The sequence below is a fragment of the Cyanistes caeruleus genome, chromosome 2 (genome assembly GCF_971803275.1).
Source record: "Cyanistes caeruleus chromosome 2, bCyaCae1.hap1.1, whole genome shotgun sequence".
In the NCBI taxonomy this organism is placed as follows: domain Eukaryota; kingdom Metazoa; phylum Chordata; class Aves; order Passeriformes; family Paridae; genus Cyanistes; species Cyanistes caeruleus.
In genome coordinates this window covers 9,616,014-9,642,588 of record NC_141702.1, presented here as the reverse complement: position 1 = coordinate 9,642,588, position 26,575 = coordinate 9,616,014, and the positions used below count along the sequence as shown (strand labels likewise).

The 26,575-nt window shown below is 47.9% G+C and overlaps 2 protein-coding genes across 6 annotated transcripts in view; one reads left to right on the top strand and one right to left on the bottom strand.

Annotated features, from left to right (window-relative positions):
* The first annotated feature begins 1,967 nt into the window (after positions 1–1,967).
* Positions 1,968–5,669, top strand: GDF7 (growth differentiation factor 7). The gene is made up of 2 exons (XM_086875707.1): positions 1,968–2,321; positions 4,723–5,669. The coding sequence occupies exons 1-2, from the start codon at positions 1,994–1,996 to the stop codon at positions 5,643–5,645; spliced, it is 1,251 nt and encodes a 416-aa protein (XP_086731833.1). The 5' UTR covers positions 1,968–1,993; the 3' UTR covers positions 5,646–5,669.
* An 11,002-nt stretch (positions 5,670–16,671) lies between these two features.
* The window catches only part of LDAH (lipid droplet associated hydrolase), a 106,759-nt gene continuing 96,855 nt past the window's right edge, over positions 16,672–26,575 (bottom strand). For 4 of the 5 annotated variants that reach the window (XM_023922666.2, XM_023922667.2, XM_023922669.2 and 1 more), the window contains one exon: positions 16,672–19,826. In XM_023922666.2, coding sequence (XP_023778434.1) covers positions 19,635–19,826 — 192 coding nt within the window. In that variant the 3' untranslated portion in view covers positions 16,672–19,634. Of the gene's footprint in view, positions 19,827–26,453; position 26,575 lie in introns of all 5 variants that reach the window. The other variant, XM_086875706.1, reaches the window with a different exon arrangement.

Sequence of the window (26,575 nt, the reverse complement as noted above, 5' to 3'; positions counted from 1 at the left end):
TTTTGCTGACCCTTTTGATCCTTTCCTTGGGCAGCGCTGGGAAAGGGAGCGCTGCCATACCCTGCAGTGGGAGCATCAGGAGCGCAGTTTGGAGCCTGGGGCTGCTCTTTGAGGTGGGATTCAGCAGCACAGGACTGGACAGTGCTTTTCAGCCTTCCCATCTTTGGGAAGAGATGCCCTGAGCACTGAGCCCTGATTCATGTTCTGGTTCTGGGAGGGCTCCAGAGTGGACTCTCAGCACCCTGCCCAGAGGGGAGTGAGGCCTCAGGGCTGTGAGGTCTTGCCAGATGGTTTTTAAAAATGACCTTTAGTACCTGAACAGCGTCAGGCTGGATTGAATAAGGGACTGACAGAAGAATAACAGCTAATGAAGCCTTCCTCTGCCAGCCCTTCCTCTGCCTCCTGCCCCAGCTGGGCTCCCGGGGGTCACTCACTGCTGGGGGTGGTGTGTGCGAGGCCCTGTGTGAGCACACTGAGAGTGCAAATGCCACTCAAGCCACACCAGCTGCAGGTACAGGCTGTGCAAGCCCTGTGCAGAGGCTGTGCAAACTCTGCAACTGCTGCACAAGGTGTGCAAATGTGGCTTCAGGCCTGACCATCCAGCACTGCATGGACACAGGAATTTCTCAGGATGGGGTTTTCTTGGGATGGTGTCCTGGGAGTGGTGTCCTTGTCTCCGCACAGTGTGTGTGTACATACCGAGCAAAGCCGCTGGTTGGCATTAGAAACCTGCCTGCAATACTGTGACAAGACACCTGTAAAATTACAGCAGAAAGAAATCCAAGAGGCTGCAGTGACAAATGCTCGTGAGAAGCGATTGTTTCGGGGGGGAGAGGTAAAAAAAAAAAAAAAAAGCCGTGTTTGTTTTGGCGAAACACCTACATTCCTTCAAATAAATCATCGCAGCGCTTGTTTTTGTATTTGCGGAGAAATCGCAACAGACATAACCAGGGACTTAAGAGACTTGAAATAACATCCTAGTAAATACCCCACTTTGTTATTTTAATCGAGACCCGAGGAAACATCTGAATTTTACCAAGGAAACCCTCCGTGCGAGGGAAAACATCAGCCCGCAGCCCGACTGGGTCTTTGTTTTGCTCCGGTGTCGGACTCCCGAGGAGGAATTACCGGGGCCGATGGAGGCTCAGGGCAGCCCAGGGCATCTGGGAGCGGTGCGGGGGGAGCCTGGGGCCCCGCGGCCGCCCCACAGCGGGTCGCTCCGGCTCCCCCGACCGCTCCCGGCTCGGCCCCACCGCCAGCATCACCCCGCGGGCCAATGTGGGGGAAAAGGGGTCCGCCCGAAACGTGGGGCGGCTGTTCCTCCGTTCTAAACAGAGCCCTGGCTGCCCCATCTCCAGTGTGGGACCGGGACCCCCGCCCCAGTACGGGGTGGTGGGTGACCCGCTCCAGTACGGGTGAAGTTTCCCGGTCCGGTCTTAGGTGGGGGGTTCCCCGCTCCGAAATACGATCCCTGCAAAGAGAGGTGATGCTACCCCCCAGCCTCCCGCCATCCCGAACTGGGGTCCTCTTCCAAAGTCAAACACAACCCCATTACACCCCATAGTTTGGCCGGGGTGGCTCTTGGCACAGGGCTGTGGGACGCAGCTTCCCCCTCCAAATGAGGGGTGCGCTGCCCGCTCCGGTGGGGACCGGAGCCTTGAGGGTCCCTCACCTGCCGGGGGACCCGGGGCGGGATCCGATGCAGGGTCCGAGGGTCCCTCACCTGCCGGGGGACCCGGGGCGGGATCCGAAGGGCGTCTGGGGGCTGTCTCGGACGGGACGAGGGCCAAGGGGGTTCCGGGGGTCTCTCACCTGCCGGGGCGGGCGGGGCGCGGGCGGGGAGGGGCGAGCGGCCGGCAGGGGGAGCCCCCGGGCGGCGGGCGGCCGGGGCCGCGGCGGCGGCGGCGGCGGCGGCGGCGGGCGAAGACGATGTTCAAAAGCGGGCGGGGAGCGGCGGCGGCAGCAGCTCCGCGCCGAGCCCCGGGCCGCCGCCATGCGCCTCCGCGCCGCCGCCGCCGCCCTCTGCCTGTGCCTGCTGGGCGCCTGCCGCCTCCGCCGCGGGCTGGAGGCCGCCGCCGTGCGCGGCTCGTCAGCGGCCGCTCCCCAGCGACCCTCGGCAGCCGCGCCTTCCTCCGCCTCCTCCTCCTCCGTCGCCGCCGCCTCCCCCTTCTCCTCCCCGCCGCGGAGGGACGGGGCTCTCCGCAACGGCACGGTGGTGCCGCATCATTACATGGTGGCCCTGTACCAGCGCCTGGCCGCCCGCCGCGCCCCCGGCCGCCGCGCCGACACCGTGACGGGCTTCGCGGAGCGGGCGCGCAGCGGTGAGTGCGGGACAGGGGAGCGCCGACCGAGCGGCCCGCCGGGACCCCGCCGTCGGCAGGGAGAGAAGTCCATGCTTGGGCTTAGGAATTGGGGCTTGGGGACGAAGATGGGGCTAGGGGATGGAGATGGTGCCGTGCATGGGTGTGGGGACGGTGCTCCTGTGCGGATGTGGGGATGCACGGGGCTGTGCATCACTCTGAGCCTGAGTTTGGGGACGTGATGGCACACGGAGAGGATGCTCGCATGTTGGTCCGAGCGAGGGGCTGTGCCAGGGAAAGGACTGTGCATTGTTTGGGGAATGGGGCTGTGCATTGGTTTCCGCACGGGATGATCGAGGGGCACGGAGCCTCACGGGCTGCGTATCCCGCTTGTTTAACGGGAATGAAGCCGTGCGCGAATCTGAGCTTGGGAACGGGGCGAGAACAGGGCTGGGAGTGGGGTTGAGCGTACGGTTAGGACGGTGACGATGGGGACGGCAAAAGGTTTGTGCCTGGCGCCGGTGAAGGAGTTTACCGAGGGAGACGATGGTGGCGCTGAGCGGGGGTCTGGCGTGGCGATGGGGTCGCGCACTCAGCCGGTGTCAGGGATGGCGCTTGGTGCTGGGGATGCGGCTCGGGACGGGCCCTGCAGCCGGGCAGGACGGGCTGAGCGGCGGCTCCCGCCACCTCCCGCCACCTGATGCGGGGCCGGGCTGTGCGGCGCAGTTCGGGAGCGGCTTCTCCGCGCGGTATCTCCCGTCCTGCCAGAGCCTTTGCAGCCCGAAAAACTCCACTGGGCACCGCCACGTGCCGGGCCGGGCCAGGGAGGGAGCGCAGCCGCGGTGCCCGGGGCTTGCTCGGCCCCGGCGGCCGCGGCGCTCCGGAGCGGCTCCCGCTGACGCCGGCGCCTGAACTCGGCATCGCCGTCCCCTTCTCTCCCTTCGCCCTCTTTTGCCCTCTTCATACCCGCGAATCTAATCATAATAATGATCAAATGTATATACGCACCTAACCATATACTTTTAACAAGTACATGTATATCTGTACTTCGCGCCCTGCCGGCCAGCTTCGCTCGGCTGGGGGAAAAAAATTGTACATTCCGCATCGAATAAAATGAAAATACAAACTGAAAAGCAGCGCCAGCCGCACCCCGTGCCTGTCGCCGGCTGCCTCGTGGTGGGAGAGCCCCCCCAACCCCATTCCCACCCCCAGAAGGGGCCGTATCCTGCCGGCAGCCTTTGCGGGAGGAGGTTCACTGGAAGTTGGTGGGGAAACGTCGGGGGAGCGAGGCGGGACAAGGATGCTCCGGTGGGAGGGTGGGCAGTGCTCAGTTTGTGAGAGCTGGGCGAAAACTGCGCACAGGTCCTGGGAAGTTTCAACTCAAAACGAAACCAGATGAACTCTTCAAAGGGATCTCCTTATCTGCTCTTATCTGCTCCTCATAGGAATTTTAGATCTGCTTTTCAAGTAGTAAATTTAATAACTATAATGAATAATAATACTACAATTAAAGATAATAATAGCAGCAGCAGCAGCAGCAGCAGCAGCAAACGCCAGGGAGAAGTTTTCCCCCCGGCGGGCGGTGCAGGCTGCACCCAGCGGCGCTGCCGGCGGCGGGGTCGGGCTGGGCTCTGCCGGCAGCAGGTCGGGGCGCTCCGGGCACAGTAGAGATGTTTGCAGCATGCCCAGGTCAGGTTTCTCGTTAACGAGGGAGAAAACAAAAAAACAACCCTCTCAGAACTCAATTCATCTCTTCTTCCCAGTTCCACCTCCTTTGGTGTTTCTTTTTTTAATTCACACTGAGTGTATTTAGTCAGTGCCAGAAACGGCACAAGCCCGTGTCAGGTCTTTGGATCCACTAAAAATAGTGACAAACTGAGACTGGGCTCACTTTCAGCCGCTGTGGGTGCCTCTGTCAGATCTGTGTGCCTGTGCCTACCTGCGAGGGGAAGCGGGATTTTTAACAGCATGTGTATGTGTGTGACACTTAGGGCAGAAGAAATCGGTGACAACCTGCTGATTTGGGATGAAAATGTGCTGCACAGGTTTAGGTGTGGCTTCCGTGCCAGAACAGAATAGCGGTGCATCTGCGGTCACTGCAACACCTGGGAGGAGACAGAGAAGCCTCCTCAGGATGTGAAGAGTGCTGATGAGAAGCCACTTGTTTGAGTTTATTCCTCCCCCCCTCTGTAGCTTCTCCTCCACATTTTTTTTTAGTTTTTTTTTTCGTTTCCCCAGAGCCAGCCGGACGCTCCTGGATGCAGGACACAGAGACTGTGTCCCGCTGGGATGCTCAGGGAGCCGTGCTGCACAGCGAGATCTCCCCCATTACCTCTGCATCCCCTGCACCTCTCTAATGAGAGCTTGCATTGGCGATATTTAATTTTTTTTATTTTTTTTCTTTCTGTGTTATCTCTTCCAGATGCCGCCCCATCCGCCTCGGAGCAGCGGTACCTCTTTGACATCTCCAGCCTGCCGGAGGCAGAGGAGGTGACGGGCGCAGAGCTGCGGATCCTGCGCTCCCTCCCTGAGAACCGGAGCTTGGCGCTGTCCCCCGAGGGCACCTTCCACCACCTGCTCCTTGCCCCCTGCCCAGGCCGGGACGGCGAGGAGCCCCGGCTGCTGGACTCCAGGGCTGCAGACGTTTTGGACACGGGCTCCTCCAGATGGGAGGTGTTTGATGTCTGGGAGGCCGTGCGAGATCAGAGGGACAGGTCGCTCTCGGGAAGGCTGCTGTGCTTCCAGCTGAGGATCGTCTCGGATCAGTCGGGGCAGCTCCTGCCCCCCCGGCAGCTGGGCTTCGGCAAGCCCCGGCCACAGCCCCATGAGCGAGCCCTGCTCGTGGCCTTCTCCCGCACCCAGAGGAAGGAGAACCTCTTCAAGGAGATCCGGGATAAGATCAAGGCCCTGGGCAGCCCCCCCTTCCTGGAGCCCCCCGATCCCGGCCAGGAGGCGTATCCCAAGCGGAGGAAGAGGAGGACCACCATTGCCGCCCGGTCTGGGGGCAGAGGCCACGGGAAGAAGGCGAAGACTCGCTGCAGCAGGAAGCCCCTGCACGTGAACTTCAAGGAGCTGGGCTGGGATGACTGGATAATCGCCCCCCTGGATTACGAGGCTTATCACTGCGAGGGGGTTTGCGACTTCCCCCTGCGCTCCCACCTGGAGCCCACCAACCATGCCATTATCCAGACCCTGATGAACTCCATGGACCCGGAGTCCACCCCCCCGAGCTGCTGCGTGCCCTCCAAGCTCAGCCCCATCAGCATCCTCTATATAGACTCTGGGAACAATGTGGTTTACAAACAGTACGAGGACATGGTCGTGGAAACGTGTGGCTGCAGGTAGCAATTTCTGCAGCTCTCCCTATCCCTCCTGGCCTTGCTCAGCAGCCCTGCCCATTTTATATATATATATATATATATATATATATATATATATATATATATATATGTATATATATATGTATATATATAAATATATATATACATACACATTTTGATGTGTGCCTTTCCAAAAGCCAAGATCAGAGCAGTGTCCCCTTTCTTCCCTGGGCCACCCTGGCCATGACCCCAAGAGGGATGGGGGATGCCCCTCTGAGACTGTGAGGCTGCCACCATCTCTGCGCCTTGCCTGTTCTCTGGTGGAAAGGGGGCCACACAGCTTGGCAGAGACCCAAGGGAAAGTCTCCTCAGCTTCTGAGCTCTGCCTGATGCACTTGGTTTGCCTAAGTGGAGCTGACAACTTCTTTCCCAAAGGTTTTGCAAAATGTCTAGCCAAAATTGCCTTGGTCGGAATGATGACCTGGGATGGGGGGAGGTGGAGTGGTGTCTACAGCAGAGGGATCCGGTCAGGATCATCCTTTGGCTGTGGCAGTGGGATGGAGGTGAGGCAGGAATGCTCTTTTCTTTGAGTTAAAGGAGTTTTCTGGCAGTCTTCAAACTGCTGCCCTGGCTCTCCTGGTGGAAAAAAAAAGGGATCCTTGGGAGAAGGCAGGGAGTGGAGAACCTGTGGCTGGTGTGGGTTGCAATCACTTGGTCCAGGCCTGTTTGCAGCGGGGAAAGGTTTGTGAGTCTTCTGGAAGAGACAGGAAAGAAGGAGAAGCAGAGGTTAAAAGAGTCAGATCTGAAACAGAGCTTGTGCTCTTAAAAAGATGGGAGAGGCCCTGGGAGGCCTTAGCTGGAGATGCCTCCACTCCACATGGTCAGAAGCACTGGCCCTGTTGTCTGTGTCCTGCAAGGGGTACTGGTTGGTGAATCCCCTCCCTTTCCTGCACAAAACTCTGTTTCCAAGGCATACTGGGAACCTGGCACCAGGCCCACAAGTCACACAGCCATCCTGAGCATTTCTGGAGAGAAACAAAGGTCCCAAGTTCCCTAGGGAAGAGCCATTTCGCTCGGGTTCTTCTCTTTCCAAATAATCTCTATAAAAGCACTACGCTCCACCCTGTCTTCCTTTGGCATCGATTTCCCAGGGAGCTGTGTCCCTCCCTGGAGTGCCAGCCGCTCCCTGCTCCCTGTTCCTCCAGGAACAGACCTCTCCCATGCAGAGGGCTGAGTGCTACCCTCAGGGGCTGCTGTATGAAGTGGAGTGCTTTGACGTGTGCTTAAAGGGCTGCAGGGTTTTAGTAACTCAGGAGCTGAGTATAAATTACACCTTTAAATTACATGGATGAAGAGAAGCTTTTCATCCGTGCCAGGGTGTGCTTTGGATGCTGGAAAGCATTTCTGCTTCACCTCAGTGGCTTTTGGTACCAAACTTTGGCTTCCTGGGTGGGTTGGCTTAGACCAGAGATGTATTTGCACAGATTTTGTTTTTGATGGTTTGTTTTTTTCTTGTGGGCAGGGTGTTGGTGTGTAAGCATCAGGGCTTATTAGTGATGGTAGTTTGCTTTTGGAGGAGATAAATCCCTGCTGGAAAACATGGGATTTTTCCTACATAAATCCAGTTGTCCTTAATGGCAGGGGTGTTCTGCTGGGAGGGCTGGCCAGGGCAAGAGAGGGGGTTGCCTCAAAGAACTTTACTGAGATCTAAATGATTTCAAAGATCAGAAAAGCCTTGGTGAGGTTCAACAGCCCGCCAAGGGCATCAGAAGGGAGTAAATTTGTCATTGGAAATACTGACAGATCCACTGGGATAACAGCTCCTGCCTCCCTCCATCCTCGCCCGTGGAGCCTGCTGTGCATCCTCAGGCTGTGGCAGGCAGCAGCTCAGAGGAGTGAGTGTGGTGCTCCTAAGTCTCATGTACCCTGACACCTGCAGAGCTCCTCTGGCTTTACATCCACACATCCAAGAGGAAAACCCATCTCCCTACCTCAGCACGAATGTAAATATATGCTAATGATGTACCTGTCTCCAGGAGGATGCTCAGAGATGGAGGCTGGGGGTGGGGCAGTGAGGAAGGATCAGGTCCATGCCATGGGATTTCTCCCTGTCAGCATTTGGGGAAGCTGAGGTTCCTGAGTGGGTGAGGAGGGGTCAGCACGAGGGTTTGTGGATTTCCTCTGCCCTTTGGCTTTAGCACAGCTGGTTGGGCAAGGAGGTTGGTGCAGCAGGGCTGTAGCTGCTGGATTCCACATGAGATACAAAGTTACCAAGCTTTGGAAGTACCTGATTTTTCAATTGCCTTTGGTTGTTTGATAGTTTTTCTCACTGCTGAGACAGTTTTTCAAAATGTTTTTGTTTCTTTTACCCCCTCCCCTTCCTCCAAATATTTGTGGTGAAGGTTCATGGGCAGTTCAAATCCAAGCACGATATATATAACTCCTGGCAGCCCCTGCTGGCTGGTGGTTCTTGTGAGCCTCCACCAAAAAGGTGTCCTGAGACCTGCTCCTGTGGTACTGTGTCCAAGGGGTGGCAATGCCAGTGACTCCCAGTTCTTGTGGGTTTTTTTCAGCCAGAGTTGCAGGGGACAGACAGATGTCACCTGCCTCAGGTCTGGAGGTGGCTGGTGGAGAGTAGGGTGACAGGTTGGGTCATGCAATGCTTCACCCCAACCCCAATTCTGGAGCAGTGCCCACTGCTGGGATTTTTGTCCTGAACCCCATGATGGCTTTGCTGGTGCTGGGGGCAAAAGCAGTGTCTCAGTTGCTGCAGTTCCATGGCCTGGATCACTATGATAAATGAGAGGGGAAGATTTGGGGAGGGTGCAGAGGCCACAGCTGGCAGCGATGCTGTCCATGGTTTCACCCATTTGGGAGCCTGACCTGGCTCTCCTGGCTGTGGGCATCCCTGAGCAGGGGTGTTTGGTGTGGGAGCACACTTCATCCCCCCGGGAGGAGCCCAGGGGTGCTGGGGCCTGTGCCAAGTGCCACCTGTTCCTTTCCTGGGCAAACAACCTCTGGAGGACAAAGGGAGTGCGAAGGATGGAGATGGATCCTCTTTCTGCTTCTCTAAGGAGTCAGGGGAGGCAGCTCCCTGCCTGGGGCTGCTCCAGGGGGATGTGTATGAGCAGGGCAAAGCTGGAGGAGAGTGGAGCTGGGGCTTTGGTGGGTAACTGTGCTGCTCCCCCTGGGCGAGTGTATCAGCTGCAGGGCTCGGCTGTCACATTGCTCATTGCTCCCAGGGAAGAATTTCCAGAGCAAAAGCCACCACTGCCCCCTGCATGAATCCCTGCATGGAAAATGCAAGGTCTGCCTCTCCATCCCCAGGCAGATTTGGAGATTGCACCAAACAGTGGGATTAGTCTTGGGCAACAACCATAGAGCCTTTGCAGATGTGTAGAGGTTTAGATTAAATATTTGGGGAAGAAAGTCACAGAAGGAGTTGTAAAGCTCTGCCCTGGGAAGCGTAGAGTCACCATCCCTGGAAATGGTCAAGAACTGTGTGGATATGGCACTTGAGGTGATAGTTTAATAGTGAATATGGTGGTGATCTGGGGTTGATGGCAGGATATGATCTCTTCCAACCTTAATGATTATGATTCTAAATGGAAGTGGTGGGTGTGAAAGCCTTTCCCAGGCAGGGAGGTTCTCTCAGCTGAGTTGGTGCAGCCCTGCACTGTTGGGGCAACACAGGGATGTGTCTGTAGAGGGCATGGAGAGTGAATCCTGCCTTTGGAGAAAGGTTGGTGGGGCACTATCTGCAGGATGATGGTAGCCCAGCTCAGCCCCCATCCCTGGAGCTGCTCCTCTGCAGACATCACCCTCTAATGCCAAAGGAAAGGCCCAGAAAAAATGTATTTCTGATCAGCTGCCTCTTGCCTGAGCTGATCTTTGTGCACATGTAAACTTTATAAATATGAGACTAGAGGTTGAACATGGACAAATATTAATTCAGCAATCTCAGAGTGGTTTTAATGGATAATTATAGGTTCTCAATCTGCAGTATTTATACAACCTTTCCAGTTTTAAAAAAACCCAAACAGTTTCCATGCAGTGCGTATTCTCCTGGAGGATTTGTTTGACCTTGAGCACCATTTTTATCTGCAGGATATAATTACAGTGAAACTAGAAATATTAAGCATTTGAAAAGGACTATGTATCCATGCTTAACTGGCTCCCTCCTCTCTGACATAGGAATGTAACTGCACAGGAGTAGGGCAACGTGCAGAGTGATCTCATTTGACTTAGAAGCACTGGGGCTGGGATTTGAGGAAGCCTGCCCAGTTAGGACAGGGACTGACTGGTGTGTGTGTCTTGTCTGGGGGTTCTTTGAGCTTGTGCTCGAGGCACTGCCTTCAGGAACAGTCAGAAACAAAATGACTTGATGCTCTGTTTAACCCTGGTCACCAGGGGTGCTTCTGGCCTAGAAATACTTCCCAAGAATCACAGATTTATTTATCTTTTTTTAAGGAATAATTGCTTTTTAATTCTCTTAAAATAGGGGGCTTGTGTAACCATGTGTTCCCCCCCCCCCTTTTTTTTTTTTTTTTACATTATACTTCAAATCCAATGATAGGTGGGAAATCAGTATCCTCTGGCAGGGAGAAGGATTCATATGGAAAGGGGCTTGATGCAGCTTCATCCTGGCACAGCTGCGTTGATCCCAGTGGCCTCACTTCGATCAGTGCTGACAGATGGAGCCACACCTCTTTGTCTGTTGGCTGATGGTTGGCATACCCATGAGGAAAAGGCTGCAAAGGCACCAGGTCTGATTAAAAGCAAACCCCAGGCCTTGAGCCTTCTGCTCAGGTTTGAGTGCCAGCAGCTCCCGAGTGTGTTTGCACCCCGTGGGTTCTAAGCCAGCCCTTGGCTGCGCAGCTCTCGCCAGGTAACACTGCAGTGGCTTATCCATCACGCTCCTCCTGCAAAACAAACAGCTCCTTTTACAGCTTTAAGCCCTTATCCCACACATACCAAAGTGGTGTTTAGTGACAGTCACCTGTGCTGGCCCCCACGGAGCAGCAGACACACACACACACCCCACTGCTGGCAGGGAAGAGACAAGAGAGGCTGGGGCATCACTTAGGACCCCTGGGAATTTGGGCCCCAAGGGCAAATGGAGCAGGGCACCTTGGCTGCTGAGGGGATGCCATGGCTTTGCTCTCCAACCTTAACAGGAGTTTTGCTGTGAGCTTCTGCCTGTTGTGATGGTACTGATAGCAGCGTTTATAGTCACATCAAAGCCCACAGGACCCACGTTAACGTGGCAGGTACATTGTACAAACCAACCCTGCTCCTGCTTGTGTGGGACTCAAACAGGTGGGAAATGCCACGGTTTCCTGCTGAACATGGAGTTCTGAAATCCAAGTGCCTTCTCCTGCCTGTGCTGGGGCAGCAGTGCCAGGGAGAAAAAACCCTCAGTGGGGCAATGGCCACGAGAGCCTGGGTTGTGGACAGAGGCTGTCACCTGAAATGGGGCTGTGTGCCACTGTGTTTACAGATGATCAGAACAAAGGGCTATCTCATGGACCTTGTCTGGGCAGTTCCATCAAATCACTTGCTGTGTCTCCTGTCCTGGGTGCAGCTGGAGTTGTGGGGCGAGTTTTTCTCTTCACATCATGCCCTGGGTAGGTGGGTGGATGGGAAAACCTGTGTGGGGAAAAAGCAAGGTCTTTGAGAGCACTGTGACTGAAATGTTTATAAGTCTTCATGACCAGCAGATCATGTGTGTCCCACTGGCCTCAGAGCAGCTCCCTTGGCATCAGGAGATGCAGAGAATGGAGATGCAGGGTGGCAGGAGCAGAGTAGCAATGTCCCCACTGTGTCCTCCATGAAAACACAATGAGGAAAGGAGTTGGGGAGTAGCTGCTCTGTGGGTGGGATGTTGCTGATGGTTGAGAGCCTGTGACTTTGTGTGGAACAGTTTTTCTGTCTTTCCTATCTTTGAATTAATAGCTGGTAAAAGAGCAAGATGTTCCACCAGGCTGGTGTGTGTGACACCTTCAGTTTTGTCATAAGCTGGTTTATGTCTTCCAAGGTAAAACCAGCTACATTCAATGCTTCTAAGCTCTTTGTTCCTAGTACAATGTGTTGTGAGGTACATGGAGGTGCAAAGATGTCTCTGAAAATCACTCATGTCCAATCAGGCAGTGATCTGGGCCTTCAGAAAATGACAAAAATTTGGAATTCATGCTGGTGTAACCCACTCACCATGGAGTCCACCCGACATCTTTGCACCTCAAGACACAAAGAGCCCTGTGTCTGCTTTTTTCTTTTACTGGGTTCAGTACTCAAACAACCCCTGAATTTTCCATGTTGGAGAGGTGCCTGATATAATTGGTGGTGGGTGCACCATGTTTGACTCTTGCACAATGGATGGGGTAGGAAGCTTGGGAAGCAGAGCATTTGCGTGGAACTGGTATTGAGAAATCTTAAACCAAAGCCTGGTCCATTCCCATCCATTCCATGGATGAAAGCAGAACTCCACACATTTTCAATGGATTTTCAGCAGGGTTTGCTGCTCATTTTTCTGTCATCACCACTTAATAGTTCAATTGTACCTTTTGTGAACTCATTTCTCTGCTTTGATACTTGTGCCCACGCTTTGGGTTTTCAGGACGGGGAGTGCACAGCCTTGCTGTGGTGTTTGGTGGGGGAAGGAGGGTGAGGAAGGGAAGGCTGGCACTCAGCAGCAGGAGGACGTGGTGCAGTCTGTGCCTTCGGGCAGGGGATGGGGAGGGCACAGGTCTGGCAGGGTTGAAGCTGGTGGGAGGAGGGGACCTGCTCACCATGGGTCGCACACTCAAGCGTCTTTCTGGTGGAAGGTGGGAGTGTTTGGGCTTCCCCTTCTCTTTGCCACAATGTCAAGCCTGTGCTGGTGCCACCCTGGTCTCCATCATCAGAGGAATGAGACCCAGAGGCAGGGCAAGCATGGCCACCCTGGGAGCTGTGGCATTGGCCTCCATCCCAGTTTTTAGGGAGATTGTAGTGTTCCTTGTGGTGTTTCATTCATTTCCTCCATCCTGCCTTGGTGAAGAGAGGGGAGGAGAGCAGTAGGAAATAAACAGGAGGCAAAGTTTAGGGCTGCCTTGCTCCCAAGCTCATCATCCCAGGCAGCTGTGTGCCAGGAACTGCTGAGCACCAAGGAGCTCACAGGGGCTCAGCCAGCAGCAGCAGTGTGAAACAGCATCCACAGGCCAGGAAAAGGGATGGTCAGCAGGGAGGGCCCAGGCTTTGGTCCTTGAAAGTGCCAGAGTTAAGTGGGTATTTAGGAAGTGATCTGCTGGGATGGGGCACTTTGTAGGAGCAGCTCATCCTCTCCTGGCCCAGGGAGGGGGGGTGATCATCCTGCTTCCATTCATCCTATCTGCTGTGAGTGATAACTTTTTAAAGTCCAAGTTCCTGAGGTGCTGAAGGTCCAGAGCTCTCACATGCTTCGGTTGAAGCCACATTTGTGCAGTGCCTTTGCAAATGGAGCTCTCACAGGAGCAGTCAGGGTCTGTGCCCACCTGGAGTCACCAGCTCTGTCTTGCTTGCAGCTCCCACTGGAAAAGCTGGTGGAGATGCTGCTCAAAGGAAATGGACACTTGTCTGTGCAGCACAGAGCTGCTCTGCTCCTGGTGCTCGCTGTCTCAGATGAAGCAGGGAGCAATGTTGATCCAGTTTGCTCAGTCCCTTTGTATTCCATCACTGTGTGCTCTGTTTCTGGAGTCAACACTTTCTGGAGTTCCTTTGACAAAACGAGCCTCTCTGCTGGTCAGTCATGGTTTTATTTATAAGTTCTTTTCTTTGATTAGAAAGGAAAATATCAAAAATTGAAAGTTTCCAATAGCTGTATTTCTAGTAGTTGTGATTTTTGAAGCAATACTCGTATCCCTGTGTGTGCCTCTGAACTATCCATGTATTTGTTCAGCTTTTTCAGGTCTGGGTGTGTGAAATATCTCTAAAGAAGATAGCTCTGTACGTGATGGTGTAAATGCATTGTTTGTATGTATCTAAAGTTTAAATAGATTGTACATATGGGATTGTAAATGAACTGTAAACAGCAATCTATATTTTCTTGAATATATTATATAGCAGTATATATTTGTTAAATAAATATTCTTGTATACTCTTCAATAACCTTTTTAATATTTTGTACAGATAAGTTTATTAAATATTTTATTGATAAATAGACCTCTGCAAGATTTTCTTTTGATGACTTGGCATCTGTGTCCTAAAACCAGATGTCAAGAGCAGCCTTTGTAAACCACCTTTATTCCCTGGGCTACCTAAGGTGTTAAACCAAAAATGAAATACCCATTAATTTTAATCTGCCTTCCAGGACAGCCACAGGCATTCTCCAATAAATAAAGTCACAGAACAGTGAGTGTTTGTGATGGATTTATCATCAAAATGTACATCTTTTTTTTCCCCTGTGTTTCTGAATGGTGTTCACCTGCTGTGGTGAGTAACTATCCAGCTCCAGCCAGCCAAACAGGATTCCCTCCATTGGCTCCATCAGCCTGGACAAGAGAAGGCTCCATGGAGACCTCATTGTGGACTTCAGTGCCTAAAGGGGGGCTTATAAAAAAGAGGGAGAACAACTTTTTACGCAGGCAGATAGTGATAGGACAAGGGGGAATGGTTTTAAACTAAAAGAGGAGTGATCTGGATTGGATATTAGGAGGGATTTCTTTCCTGTCAGGGTGGTGAGGCACTGGCACAGGTTGCCCAGAGAAGCTGTGGATGTCCCGTCCCTGGAAGTGCACAAGGTCAGACTGGACTGAGAGTGAGGTGCTTTATCAGGTGCTCCTGCAAAGGACATCACCCAGGTCCCTTGGAGACAGAGAGTGAAGGTAATAGGGATTATGACTCTCTCCTACATCCCTAAGCACACAGTGCTGTAAACATGCAGGTGTGGGGTAAGGCACATTTGGAGAAGTCCTCAGGGCATTAGGTATGTGTTTTAGACATAAAAAAGCAAACTCAGTTTTCAAAACCCAGAAGAAATACGAAGAACTGAACTGGAGCATGGTCATTTCCATTTGCAGTGCACACTGAGTGACAGACCAAACAGGACCCACCTTTTGGTCAGTACTCTGCATCCCCACATGCCCATTTTATGGTGACACTGGCTGAGGGTCATTTATTGGTATTGGTCATGGATTGGTAAAGGTTCTCTGGGGAGGGAGGCAGGATGGCATTTTGCCCCTTGCCCCCTGGCTCACTCTGTGAGCAGTTTTACAGGAATGTGCTATCCTAACAAGCTATTTTCAACAGAACAATGAAGGTGAGAGCAGGTGGCTATTCACAGGCATTGCACCAGGTCTTACCAGTGGGAGTGGTGTGGTTTGTGTTCAATGGACCTGGGTTTTTACTCCACAGCACTGCAGACTGTTCACGATTGACAACATAAACTAGTCTGTTTATAAATGAAGAGAAATCAAAGGCACAGCAAGGACAGAGGAGATGTCCAAGGTCACACATGAATACAATAGAAGAAAATGCAAAGCATTGGTAAAACAGGACGTTCTGAATTGAGGCTGGGCCACTCCGGATGCTTCAAATCCCGTTTATTTTGTGGGTGAAAATACAAGTTCTTTCCTATAAGCACCAATGAGCTGCAGTACCCCCAGCATGATGAGAGCACTTTAAAACATTTATGTTCTGTAAATGATATTCCTGTGTCCTACAAGTTAGATTGGACCAGCTGGACACTTAGCAAATTTTAAGGGTGCCTGTTAGGGAAGAGAAGTAGGTATGTGCTGGCATTGGAAAGTCTGTTTTTCCTAATTCTATGCTATCTCCTCTCATGGATTCCTCTCAATGTATGAAACACAGTATTTTGGAGTCTGGGGGCTTTGTTGAAGATGTTCACCAAGGAGGAGACCCCCATTTCCTCCTTCAGTGTGAATTGCTTCAAACAGGATGGAGAAGATCTTTGAGTGTCTGACTGGCAAACCCTGCAGTCAGGTACAGTCAGTCGGATGTTTTAAAAAACACCCTGTATTTTATTAGCTGCTGCAAACTACTTTCTGCAACACAACTATTCTCCTGCAAGCACATTCCTGCAAGAGGCAAAACCGAGGCTGTTGACTATCAGCTCAAGCACTCTGACAGAGTTTTTAATTAAATCCCTCCATGCCTGTCCCATCTGAGCATGAACGTTAGCCTGTTCCATAACTTCTGCGTGATGCTACTGAGAGCAGCGATCGCTCCTGGCAGCTGCTTGTGCTGTTACTGCTGGATCTGCTGCTTGTGTTCAACCCCCATCAGCTGTTCCAGAAATATATGCTGTTTTAATAGTTCCTGGTCACTCACAAACACTCTCTGGATTCTTATTTTGTAAATGTGCCAGGAAAGAGAACATTTGCCTGCAAGTGAAGAGCCTCAGAAACTTATTGTAGTTGGGAGTCTGAGCATGACCTCTGACACAGAGTAGAAGAAGTCTCTTGGGTCTAGTGAGTTTATCCAAACCCAGTAATAGTTTGAGTGACTTTAAAATGATAACATTGAAAATCTTGTTTAAAGTCTTTTCTGGCAATTAGCTAGACCAAAGAAAAGGATGGGGGGGTGGATGCACATATAAATCCATTTTCTGTAAAATAAATACATAAATGACCTCAGCTGCAGAGAAGAGATTATCTGCTGTGGCTCATGTGTGCAATCTGTCTCTGTGAGTCAAGAATCTGGTGTTTAGCTTGGAGTCCAACTCCAAATTCTTCACCATAAACACTGGGCAAGCACTCATCCAGCTTCCTGAAGGGACAAACCTCACTCCACACACTCTATAGCTCATATAGATCCACGCACTCTATAGCTCATTCACAGCAGCAAACACGGAGCTGGACGCAGCAAGAGGAAACTGATAGATTATTTTGGAGGGGCTCTGGATAAAAATGCTTAAGCAAGTCAGGTGCCTACCACCCACAGATTTTCTGTGCACTTGGCAGATGTCTGCATCGCATGTGAAATTTGGCATTTGGCAGGTATTTTTGTGGATTTTGTATGCATGAAGTAATAAAGGAGCTGAACTAGGACTAAACAAGTTACCAAAACAAAGAATCAAGTTACACTTTACCATAAATTTCTTTATTTTTGTCATTGGAGTTGTGTACTTTTAATAAAAGGTATCAATCTAGCAAAACACTTGCACATGAGTCAAAGTCACTGCACTAGCAGGGTCACTCGTGTGGTGAGAATCAAGCACAGATGTGAATGACAGTGAGTAGGTGCTACAGCTTACAGTCAATATATCTGTGATAGGTTTTCCAAGAATTCTTAAATAGTCTAAAATAGGCAAAACCACACTGTGTTTTCATGGTAAATTGGCACATTTGGACCACAAGCACTTCTGATACTCCTTGCCTGGGGTGACAATGAACACCATGGGCTTCTGAGGAGCTGGATTCTCACTGTGTGGGATCTGCTCCTCTTAGGAAATACGGCTGTGGAAACTAGGCCTGTGTTTTAGCAATGAATAGAGTAGCAAATTTTCAGATCTTAGCCTTACAGTAACAACTTCTAAGAGGAAGGTAGCAATTGAATCAGTATGGTTTGGATAATACTAGAGAAAATTCTTTTAAGAAAATTGTAAGGCATTCTTCTGCAGTAGATCTGGTCATCACTGACCAGACCTAATCTCAGTTTAGGTCTTAATACAGTTAGGATTTAGTATAATGGATTAACTTTTGTATAAAAGGCATACACAAGTCAGGTACAAGTATTGCTAAATTAATTCCTCATACAAAGTATACGCATAATGCACTGTAAACAACTGCTTCTCTTAGGTGCTTCAGTTTCCAGGCTGTAGTAGCTGCTTGTCATCTTTGGTTAATGCAAGATTCCGTCTGGTCTCAGGAGATCCACCAAAACAGCTGAACTCCCACAAACCAAGTCTTTGTCAATTCCCTGACTCCACACACTTAGAAGAACAAATGTTTTGTTCAACCAGATCAGTGTGCAAACCAACCAAGTGAACTGTAGTTTTTATGCTGCTGACATACAAACAGGTGCACATGTACATACAGGTGTACATTAATACATCTCCACATACGTGCAGGTCCTCCCTGGCTCTGCCCCAGGGAGCACCTCAGCCAACAGATGCAGGGAGCATCTGCCACAAGGCCATCCAGCTGGGATGATGCCAACACCTGGGGGCTATCACACAGACACATACAGCTATGGACTTCTACAGTGAGCACAAGGATTGTTTTGATCATGACTGAATATGGACCTGTAGAAAGAAGGAAAGTCCTGTGACTCTGCAACGAGCAGAATCAGTTGCATGGGCATAGTCCCCTCACTTTGAATGTGTCTGGTTCCTCCTCATGCTGCTGAAACTGTGCTCCCAACATTCCTGCTCCACTTATCAGTACTACTTCATTACGTGGCAGTGTAATTGGAAAATCCACTGACTAGTCTCAAAAGCTAAACCAGTTTCTGATACAGGGAAGGTCACTTAAATTCAGTGTCAGCAGGTTTGAAAACCAGTCCAAAATATCCAGGAACTGAACTCTATTACAAGTTGCTCTAAATATTAGTGAAAGGTTCAAGGGGTGTTTAGAGAGCAGTGAAAGGGGTGTGTATAACTGTGTAAGAAAACTAAGCAATTAATTGATCTTCTGCATCACAGAGAACATCCTCCAGTACCATTCTCACATGTATCAAAACTGGTAATAAATCATGTAGGTTAGATACTCAATGCATCATCTAAATTCGTCTGTTTGCGAGGGCAGGACCTCCCCTGACTATACTCTGTAGTGTTTTGCTTATTTATAAATGTCTTTATGAACTCCACAGGGAGACTATTTCACAGGTTCAGGGCTAGAAAGCTTTTCCTGATTACACTTGGCTCTGTTCCCCTTACTTGCAATATTTTCTTTTCTAGCTATTCCCTGTAACTTCTTTTGTTATCACAACTGCTAGGATGTTTTTTTCTATTTTTTTTTCTCCATCTGTAAAGGAAAGGTTCACCAAATATGAGGAACAGGGAACTTGTCAGCACCATGCAAGGGTCTGGTTCTCAACAGTAATGTTCATGCCATGTCATGGGTGCAGCTGTGGCACAGCAGCAGATGTTTTCTGATGGTGAACTTACCTAATTTGTGGCTTGGCAGAAAATTTAATATTTCAGTCCTTAGAGCAAAGAACTGAAATTTAGACATGCATTCGAAGTGGTTTAATTCTTGAAAGCTGCTGAGCAAGCAGTGTTCTCTTGGACTTCATTAGGACAGCTAGGCCACCTAGAAGTTGTTATACATGGATTCAGCAATCGATTTTAACTTTTAAATACTGGCATTTTTGACCAGTGTACTTTCCTTTCTCTACAGTCAATTGAAAAATTAAATACTTGGCCATGTTCCAGGCAAGACATCCTTATGCATTCCCTTGCTAAACAGCCACAGATACCTTACAGAATTTCTAAGACCCTGTGGAGTCTTGGCAGTGCCCCAAACCTGTGGCGAGACTTGGAGAAACTGCACACCTGATCTTCACATCTTCCCTGAACTGATCTCAAACAGCCTGACCACCAACCCCCTCTGACCCAGAACAGGCAACATCAGGCTTGTCCAGGGCCTTGGACTGTTCTGGCTGCCATGCACCTGGCTTACATGGAAAGGTGAAACATGAGGAGAGGGCCAGGCCTTGCACAGCGTACCAGGGTCCTTTGATAGGATCCACCCACAACCCAACACTTCTGCAGCAGAGAGTGGGGTGGGAGTAGCTCAGATACAGCTGTATCAGCATTGTCTAGAGGGCCAGCAGACAATAAATACTCCACCCTTTGCCAAGTCTTCCAGAGTCCTGAAGACTCAGGATGAAACTACATAAGCACTGAGTCAATAAAACTATACTTTGGACCAGCCAGTCTCTCTTTAACTTTCTCTAAAACATCTCAATAGAAAACAAGCCATAATCTATAGTAAACAGAAAAAAAAAAAAAAAAAAAAAAGACAGACTCTCACAAAAAAAAAAATCACACATTCACATAATAATTAGATCATTTTCTTGTTGCTCACTGAATTAGTGTTTATAATTTGGACAGATCATCCTGTAGCCAGTCTGTGATCATGGCAGCCATCTCCTTGCTGGCATCCAGCACGAAGGCATGGCGGAGCCCCTTCTCACACAGCCGAATGTCCCCATCTGGAAAATCCATTTTGATCTCATCGTAGTAGTGCTGTGGACACCAGCTGTCTCCAGTTCCATAGTAAAAAATCAGCTAGAAAGAAAAGCATATCAAATAATCAGTGTGGAAAGTTACTGATGGAGCAACCAATACAATTGTTTGGAACTAAGTAATGCATTAAATCCTGAGATATTATACTGTGAGGAATAGCAGACTGGTACTTCTTGGTTGTTTCCAGGTCTGAAGGTATGATGAAGACAATTAAATTCTCTGCAATTCAGTTTCCTCACCTGCAAAACTGTACAATACAGGCTTAACCCTGAAACAGAAATATGCTGATGAAAGCCTGGCTGCCTTAGTAAATTTCTTACTGTGGCTCAAAACATCAAGTTGTCCATGAAGTCTACCCCAAGCAGCCTGGCCACTGTGTTTTCCATGGCTGTTAGCAGCTTTCTGTGTTAACTTTCCTGCTATTAAAAAAAACAAAACAATAACCAGACACATCTTCACCAATATCAGGTTGCTCAAAACCCCTTCTAACCTGACCTTGTATGTTTTCAGGGATGGGGCATCCACCTCTGGGCAGCTTGTGCCAGTGTCTCATCACCCTCATTTTAAAAACACTTCCTCCTTATAGCTAGTCTGAATTGATCCTCTTTCAGTTTAAAACTATTGCCCCTTGTCCTATTGAAACAGGCCTTGCTCAAGATTTTGTCCCATTTTTCTTACAGGCAGGTACTTACTCCATTTTTCTTACTCTTTAGGTACTGGAATGTGCTCTAAGGTCTCCCTGGAGCCTTCTCTTCTCCAGGCTGAACTGTCCTAACTCTCCATCTTATCCTTGTGAAGTGCTGCCTGGGTGGAGTGCAGGCATCTCCCAGAGACCAACAAACAACTTTCTTCTGGGTTGTAACATGGAACTAAAATTCTGCAAAAGTGCATTTTGCCCAAATAACCTTGGCCAATGACTAACATGAAGCAGGTGCTACCTGCCCTAAACACCTAAACACCTTTAGCCCACCTAAACACAAAAGCTGTAAATTCCAAGAAAATACCATATTCAGGGAAGTATCTTTTCTCTCTGTTAGAAACAGTGAATGTCACGTTTCCCCAAGTCATCATTTCTCCCCATTTTCATCTCGACTTTGCATGCTATAGCTATGCTTTTCAATTTATGTAAAGTATATGAGGGGAATGTAGTTTTCTGGGAGAGAGTAAAAACCTATGGATTTCAGACTATACAAGAATAAGATTAATGAAGAGCACTCTTCATACTAAAATGTCTGAATGCAGGTACCAGAAGGATGCTGATTGCTCAACACATCACACACACAGCTTGGCCCAATTCCATTATTTGCATTTGTTTCATATTTCATTCCTGTACTTCAGTGAATAATTGAGCAATGCTAACATAAATTAGAGGACAAGAAGTTTTCCTTTCATCACAAATATCTTCAGTTCCATCATTTTTGTAGCCATGTGGAATATAAATAAATGGACCCACTGGGGTAGAGGTGGGCTAAGAGCCCAGACTTCATTTCACAAACTATTACAAGGTTTTGTCTAACTCACTTTTCTCTTGCTGAAGTTTGCCCAAATCTTGTACATTATTGACTATTGGCTGTATCCAAAATATAGTATCTCAGTTGCACAGACACCAACCCCAGTTATACTTCTATTTATGTGCAAAACATAGAACATAAACCATCCCATGTTAACAAACACTATTGGTTTCCTTTGTCACTCACTACTTGCAGAAAACAAGGTGTGTTGTTTGCTCCAGCAGAAAATTTCTATTGATCTTGCCTTCAATTCACCAATCACAAGATGTCACACTAGGAAAAGTTTTTCAGAGAAGCCAATGTAAAATGTCCAAATGCATCCAGGCCTTTTGGAAGCAAAACATCTGACCAAATTAAGTTTAACCCTGGGTTTCATTACAGAAATAGATATAGAAATAAAGATTATGAAACTGAGGTGGAAAAAAAAGCAATGGAGCAGCTCCAGTTTAATGGAGCAGTCCTTGAAATAGTCAGATTTTTTGAAAGGCAAGTCATAGAGACTCATCACATGATCATTTAGAAAAAGATGAAAAGCCATTTACACTTACAAAGGTGGATAAAATACTTGGCTTAGTCTGCATGCACTGTGAAATGGGCTGTTCTCCAGGTAGGGTTGTAAACTTGAGAACTCACAGATTTGAAAATGCCTAAATAGAAGATTTATGTGCATTCTTAGCTTGCCCCTGGTATATTTGCATTACAGTTTAATCTTTCAGTGCATGATCCAAAGGATCCTTGACTCACTCAATCCACTGACAGGATGACATTCAGCTGATGAGCTGCTATTTGATAGTACTTTTCATTTTAAATTCTGTGTGCGGTCTGAGTATTTATTTACTACATATTTCATGGTTTACAGACAGGATTTATTTTCTTTATGCTCTGCATTCCTCTGGCATGCACTACTAGAGGATTCACATGCTCACATTTATTAATTTAGTTTTGCAACACCTTAATGGCAATTTTTATCTTCATTTTGCAGGTGGGGAGCACAGAAATTAATGTCAAACTACATTTATTAATTTGAAAGCATGCAGTGTAGAGCGAAACACCTCAAACTGGCTTTCCATAACATACTGTGTGTGCAGCACTACACAGTATTGACTATACTCAAAGGACAGCACTCCTGGACTGCACCTGCAGGTGTTCTGAAACACTGTTTATCTGTTTGTAATATACATTTCAAGGTCTTAAATGAGATATTCAGAAAAATGAGAACTAACTGTGACTATGAAAAATATCGATGACTTTGCCAAGACCCCGTTCTTTTCAAAGTTTAGGTGCCTTTATCATGAACTTATTCACTTGTATTTCAATAGGAATTTTGCCCCTTCTGCCACAGATGAGGTAGGAGTTCAGCATCCTGTTGTTTCCTTCATTACACAGCTCTTTTGGTTAATGAAAGAAGAAAAAGGAGAAGGGATGTTTTAATGAAAGATCAGTGCTTAGAATACTTACACAAAAGGTGTCTGAACTGAGGTCAGTGCTCCCCAACTGTGAAATGTTTGGTAATGCAAGTGGTTTTAGCAGAACTTGTGTGTACAGTCTGCTGGGCTTCGAGGAGGTAAACCAAACCCCAGGTATTTCACATGTAGCACCTACAAGTACTGCCAACAGTGTCAACACCTCTAGATTTGCTGCTTTAGGCCTCTGTTCCTTAAGGTCATGGTGTAATTAAAAGAAGCAGCACTGTCAGCTTCTGGCTGGAGGAACACAGGACACCTTCCTGCTGGTGTCACATTGGAGGCATCCAGCACAGAAATTAATAGTTTGAAAATCTATGGTGTGTTTTTGAAGCAAATGTTCAGTTTGTCCATATTTACCATACTTTGGTTACCATACTTTGGACCACATGGAATCCCTCCAGCTGAAACTAAAGCAAAGATGCTCTTCAGGATCACACTTAAAAAACTCCAGTCACCAATGGACATTTAGTCCACGAGACCAGACAACTGTTGGCCAAAGTAACAACTCTCTCAGGTACCTCCACTGGGAACACCAGGTCTTTGCCCCTTACTATCCATCTCTACAAATTCCCTTCTCTGCTTCTGTTCTTAAGGTAAACATAGTAAATGGCATCTGCTGAGAACAGGAACAATAAGATCTTGGAAATTTAGGTTCTATTCCAAGCAGAAAAGGGCAGAACTTTTACCAACTACTGCTCTTGTTGTCCAGTCATTTTTTCCACTCTTTACAGGTATGACTTCATTTGTCTTGTACCTTTCTGGTCTCAAGACTGCCCTACATATACCTTCTTGGTTCTTTATTTCAGTTCTATTCTCCATATCTCATTATTTCCAATTCTACTACTTCTGCTTCTTGTTCTAGTCCCACGTTCTTGCCCTGCAAAATCCAAATTTTAGTCTCCTGGGCCCTCCATCTCATTTTGAGTCCTAATTCCAATCCTAGTTGTTTTTTTCTAGAGCCTTTACTCCCTGCACTGTTCCTCAAACACCTCTCAGAGTATCAGTTGTTCCTGTCAGCAGGGCTGGGTTCAGTTCAGCATAAAAACCTCTACGTACAGGTCACTGTACCATGGTGTTTACAGGTATACCAAGCATCCCAATTTCTGTCACACATTCAGGAAAGATGGCCTTGCTGTGGTAGCTCAAATCCACCACCTCATATAGCACCAGAAGCATTTTTTGGCCAAACAAACTTTGGTTCTTCCTGCCTCCTCCTCCTCTCTGTTTACTGCTCCCTCACTAGTTGCCTCTTTACTACCTCAGCACGTGTCTCCTATACACTGGAATGAGAAGCTTCCTTCTTCAAGCTAGGAATTGCTACCATGAGAAAAAAATGCATTTTCCCAGAGCTTTATTTGTACACACTGAAGAATCCTTTGGATTGAAATAAAACCAGTCAAGGTAGGACAGACACTTGTGTCACATATGCAACTAAGTAAGGTTTGGGTCTATTAAAACCAGCTAAGAGCAGTTTTTAAACAGAAGATTTGGGAAGTTTGATTTGATGCTGCAGTTATTTTGCCTGCTTATTTCATGTTCAGGTGTTGGTGTGTGCATTCTGTCCATGTCTGGACATCCAAAACTTTAACAGAAGTGTTTTTTAAATGCAGAATTGTTTTCAAAATGCTTCCTTTTTACTGGATTATGAAAAAGAGCAAGGCTGCAATCAAGGTGTAAATTTTCAGTGATCCAGATGCTGGTACATGGCCTAGGAAACCTGACAGCTACTTGACTGCCATTTGTGAAACTGAGGACATCCTTTTCAATTACAAAATTTATCTGCTCTTTGCCTGCATCATACATAGACATGAAATAGACAGACTTTAAAATGTCAAGCTCTTTCCTAACACATTTAAACATCATAATTTTAGATATTAACAAAAAAGTTTCCAGAATCCATCTTCCCATCTTAATTTTAACATCAGGAGCTTTGCTATTGCAGCAGGCAGGCAGGAATAATTAACAAACCATGTGTAACCAGAGACACATGGGATCTCCATTAATATAGGGAACACTGGCATGCACTGTATGGCCTGCATGGATCTGTAAAGTGCATATTTTCCTGTGGATGGAGGATGCCTGTAAAGATATCTTGAGTCAGCACAACCACTGCACCAGCAATGGAAAGCTGCTACCAATCTAAGCATTCAGTGATGATGAGTCAAGCCCCCAGAATAATCACACTAGCTTAAAAATAAACAGATTTGCAAAACAATAAATAGGAAGTTCTTTCTGGTTTTGCTGTTGGCTTAAATTTTCCAGTATTTGCATTTTTTTTAACTTTTCTGCCATGAGGGTGAAAGGATTATCTTTTGCTCTTTTGCAATATTGAATGGTGAGACTTCCAGATATTCCTGACTCGGAAGGGAAATGGCAGCTACCACTGGACATGACAAAGACTTTATGATTCCTGATGCAATATCCTACTTGCTATGAGTGACTGAAACATGTCCTCCTTCAGGATCTGCTGTTGAGGGCACCGTGAAGAGGACGTGGGTTGTCTTGGCCAGCCATTTCAATGTTGCATTTGAAATAGTTATGCAATTTCTAAACTTCAAATAGCTTTAAAATAACAGTAGTATTCTTAGACGATGATTTACCATTAAATGGTTCAGAAGTATTTTCAGCCTTAGCTTCTGTAAAATAAAACACAAATCCAAACAGGGCTCTGTCAGCCTCGTACCCTGTAATATGGTATGTGTACTCTGACACTGCACAATGATGGCAGCTGCTAAGTAAACATCAAAAGAATCTGAGATTTGTATCAACAGGATGTTTACATTTTAAAGAGTTTCTAAGAAAATAATAAAGATTTCCTGCAGTTGACTCCATTGGCACTTGTTATAGTATGTATGACAGTTCACAGAAGTAAAAATTACAGAGATTTATTTTTTGCCTCTTCTGTAATTGTCATAGACCAGCACTGAAAAACAAATCAAAAAAGTTAAAATATATTAATTGATATTTTTCTATCTCTCTGGAATTTGGTACATGTTATAACAATTTTAGGATCTTATTGCATAGGCAGGCACCACTCCAGCTGATGGCCAAGAGTGAAGGACTGATCTCTGTGGATATAAAGGAGTGGCACATGTGCAATAGCAGGACTGCACCAGTGTCCTTGCTGAAATCCTTGTCTCTGATACACTCATATTTTATCGGTATTACTCCCACATGCATTCACTGGCTGCCCCAGCAGCTTCTCTCTGGGTGACATCTCTTGACAGTAACCAGCCAGCAGTTTTATTTGCTCTTGGCTGAAAACTAGTTTCAACCATGGTTTATAGAAAATTACTTAGCTTCTCTGAAATTATGAGAGTGTCTCCACCTTATCCTGCCAAAAGAACTGGATAAACTACATGGGAACAGACTGGTTTGGGACATTTTTAAAATTTGCTTCAGTTGTACTTTGGCTTTTGGGAATCCAAAGAGGTGGCGTTGTCCTAAGAAGCCCTAAATGCTTTGGGATCTGGTTCTCTGAGATACCATCTCTCTCCCTCATGATCCTGCCATGGCTGAGATCATCCAGTTTGATGGTAAGGTCCTGGGAACTTGCTTCTCAGCTTGTTTTACCAGAACTGGGTTTTCTCAGCTTTCCAAGGGCGGTGTGAAACCAAATGTTTTCAGCTGGACTGTTTTGAGAAGAGGCAGTTGACAATCTGGAGTCCATGATGCTCTTTCTAAATACCAACCTGTAAGACTTGTAGCCAAGGTGTAATGGGTAGTTCAAGTGCTTGTGGTGAGTTCATTTAACATAATGGTGGCCAGCATTGTTAAACTGGTATAAATAAGAAACAAAAACACCTTCCCTGTC

What these genes read in the sequence shown, in the direction of transcription:
- GDF7 (XM_086875707.1), top strand. Translation starts at nt 1,994, where the DNA reads ATGCGCCTCCGCGCCGCCGCCGCCGCCCTCTGCCTGTGCCTGCTGGGC. An exon ending in CGCGGAGCGGGCGCGCAGCG is followed by an intron (nt 2,322 to 4,722) that starts GTGAGTGCGGGA and finishes TATCTCTTCCAG; the next exon opens with ATGCCGCCCCATCCGCCTCG.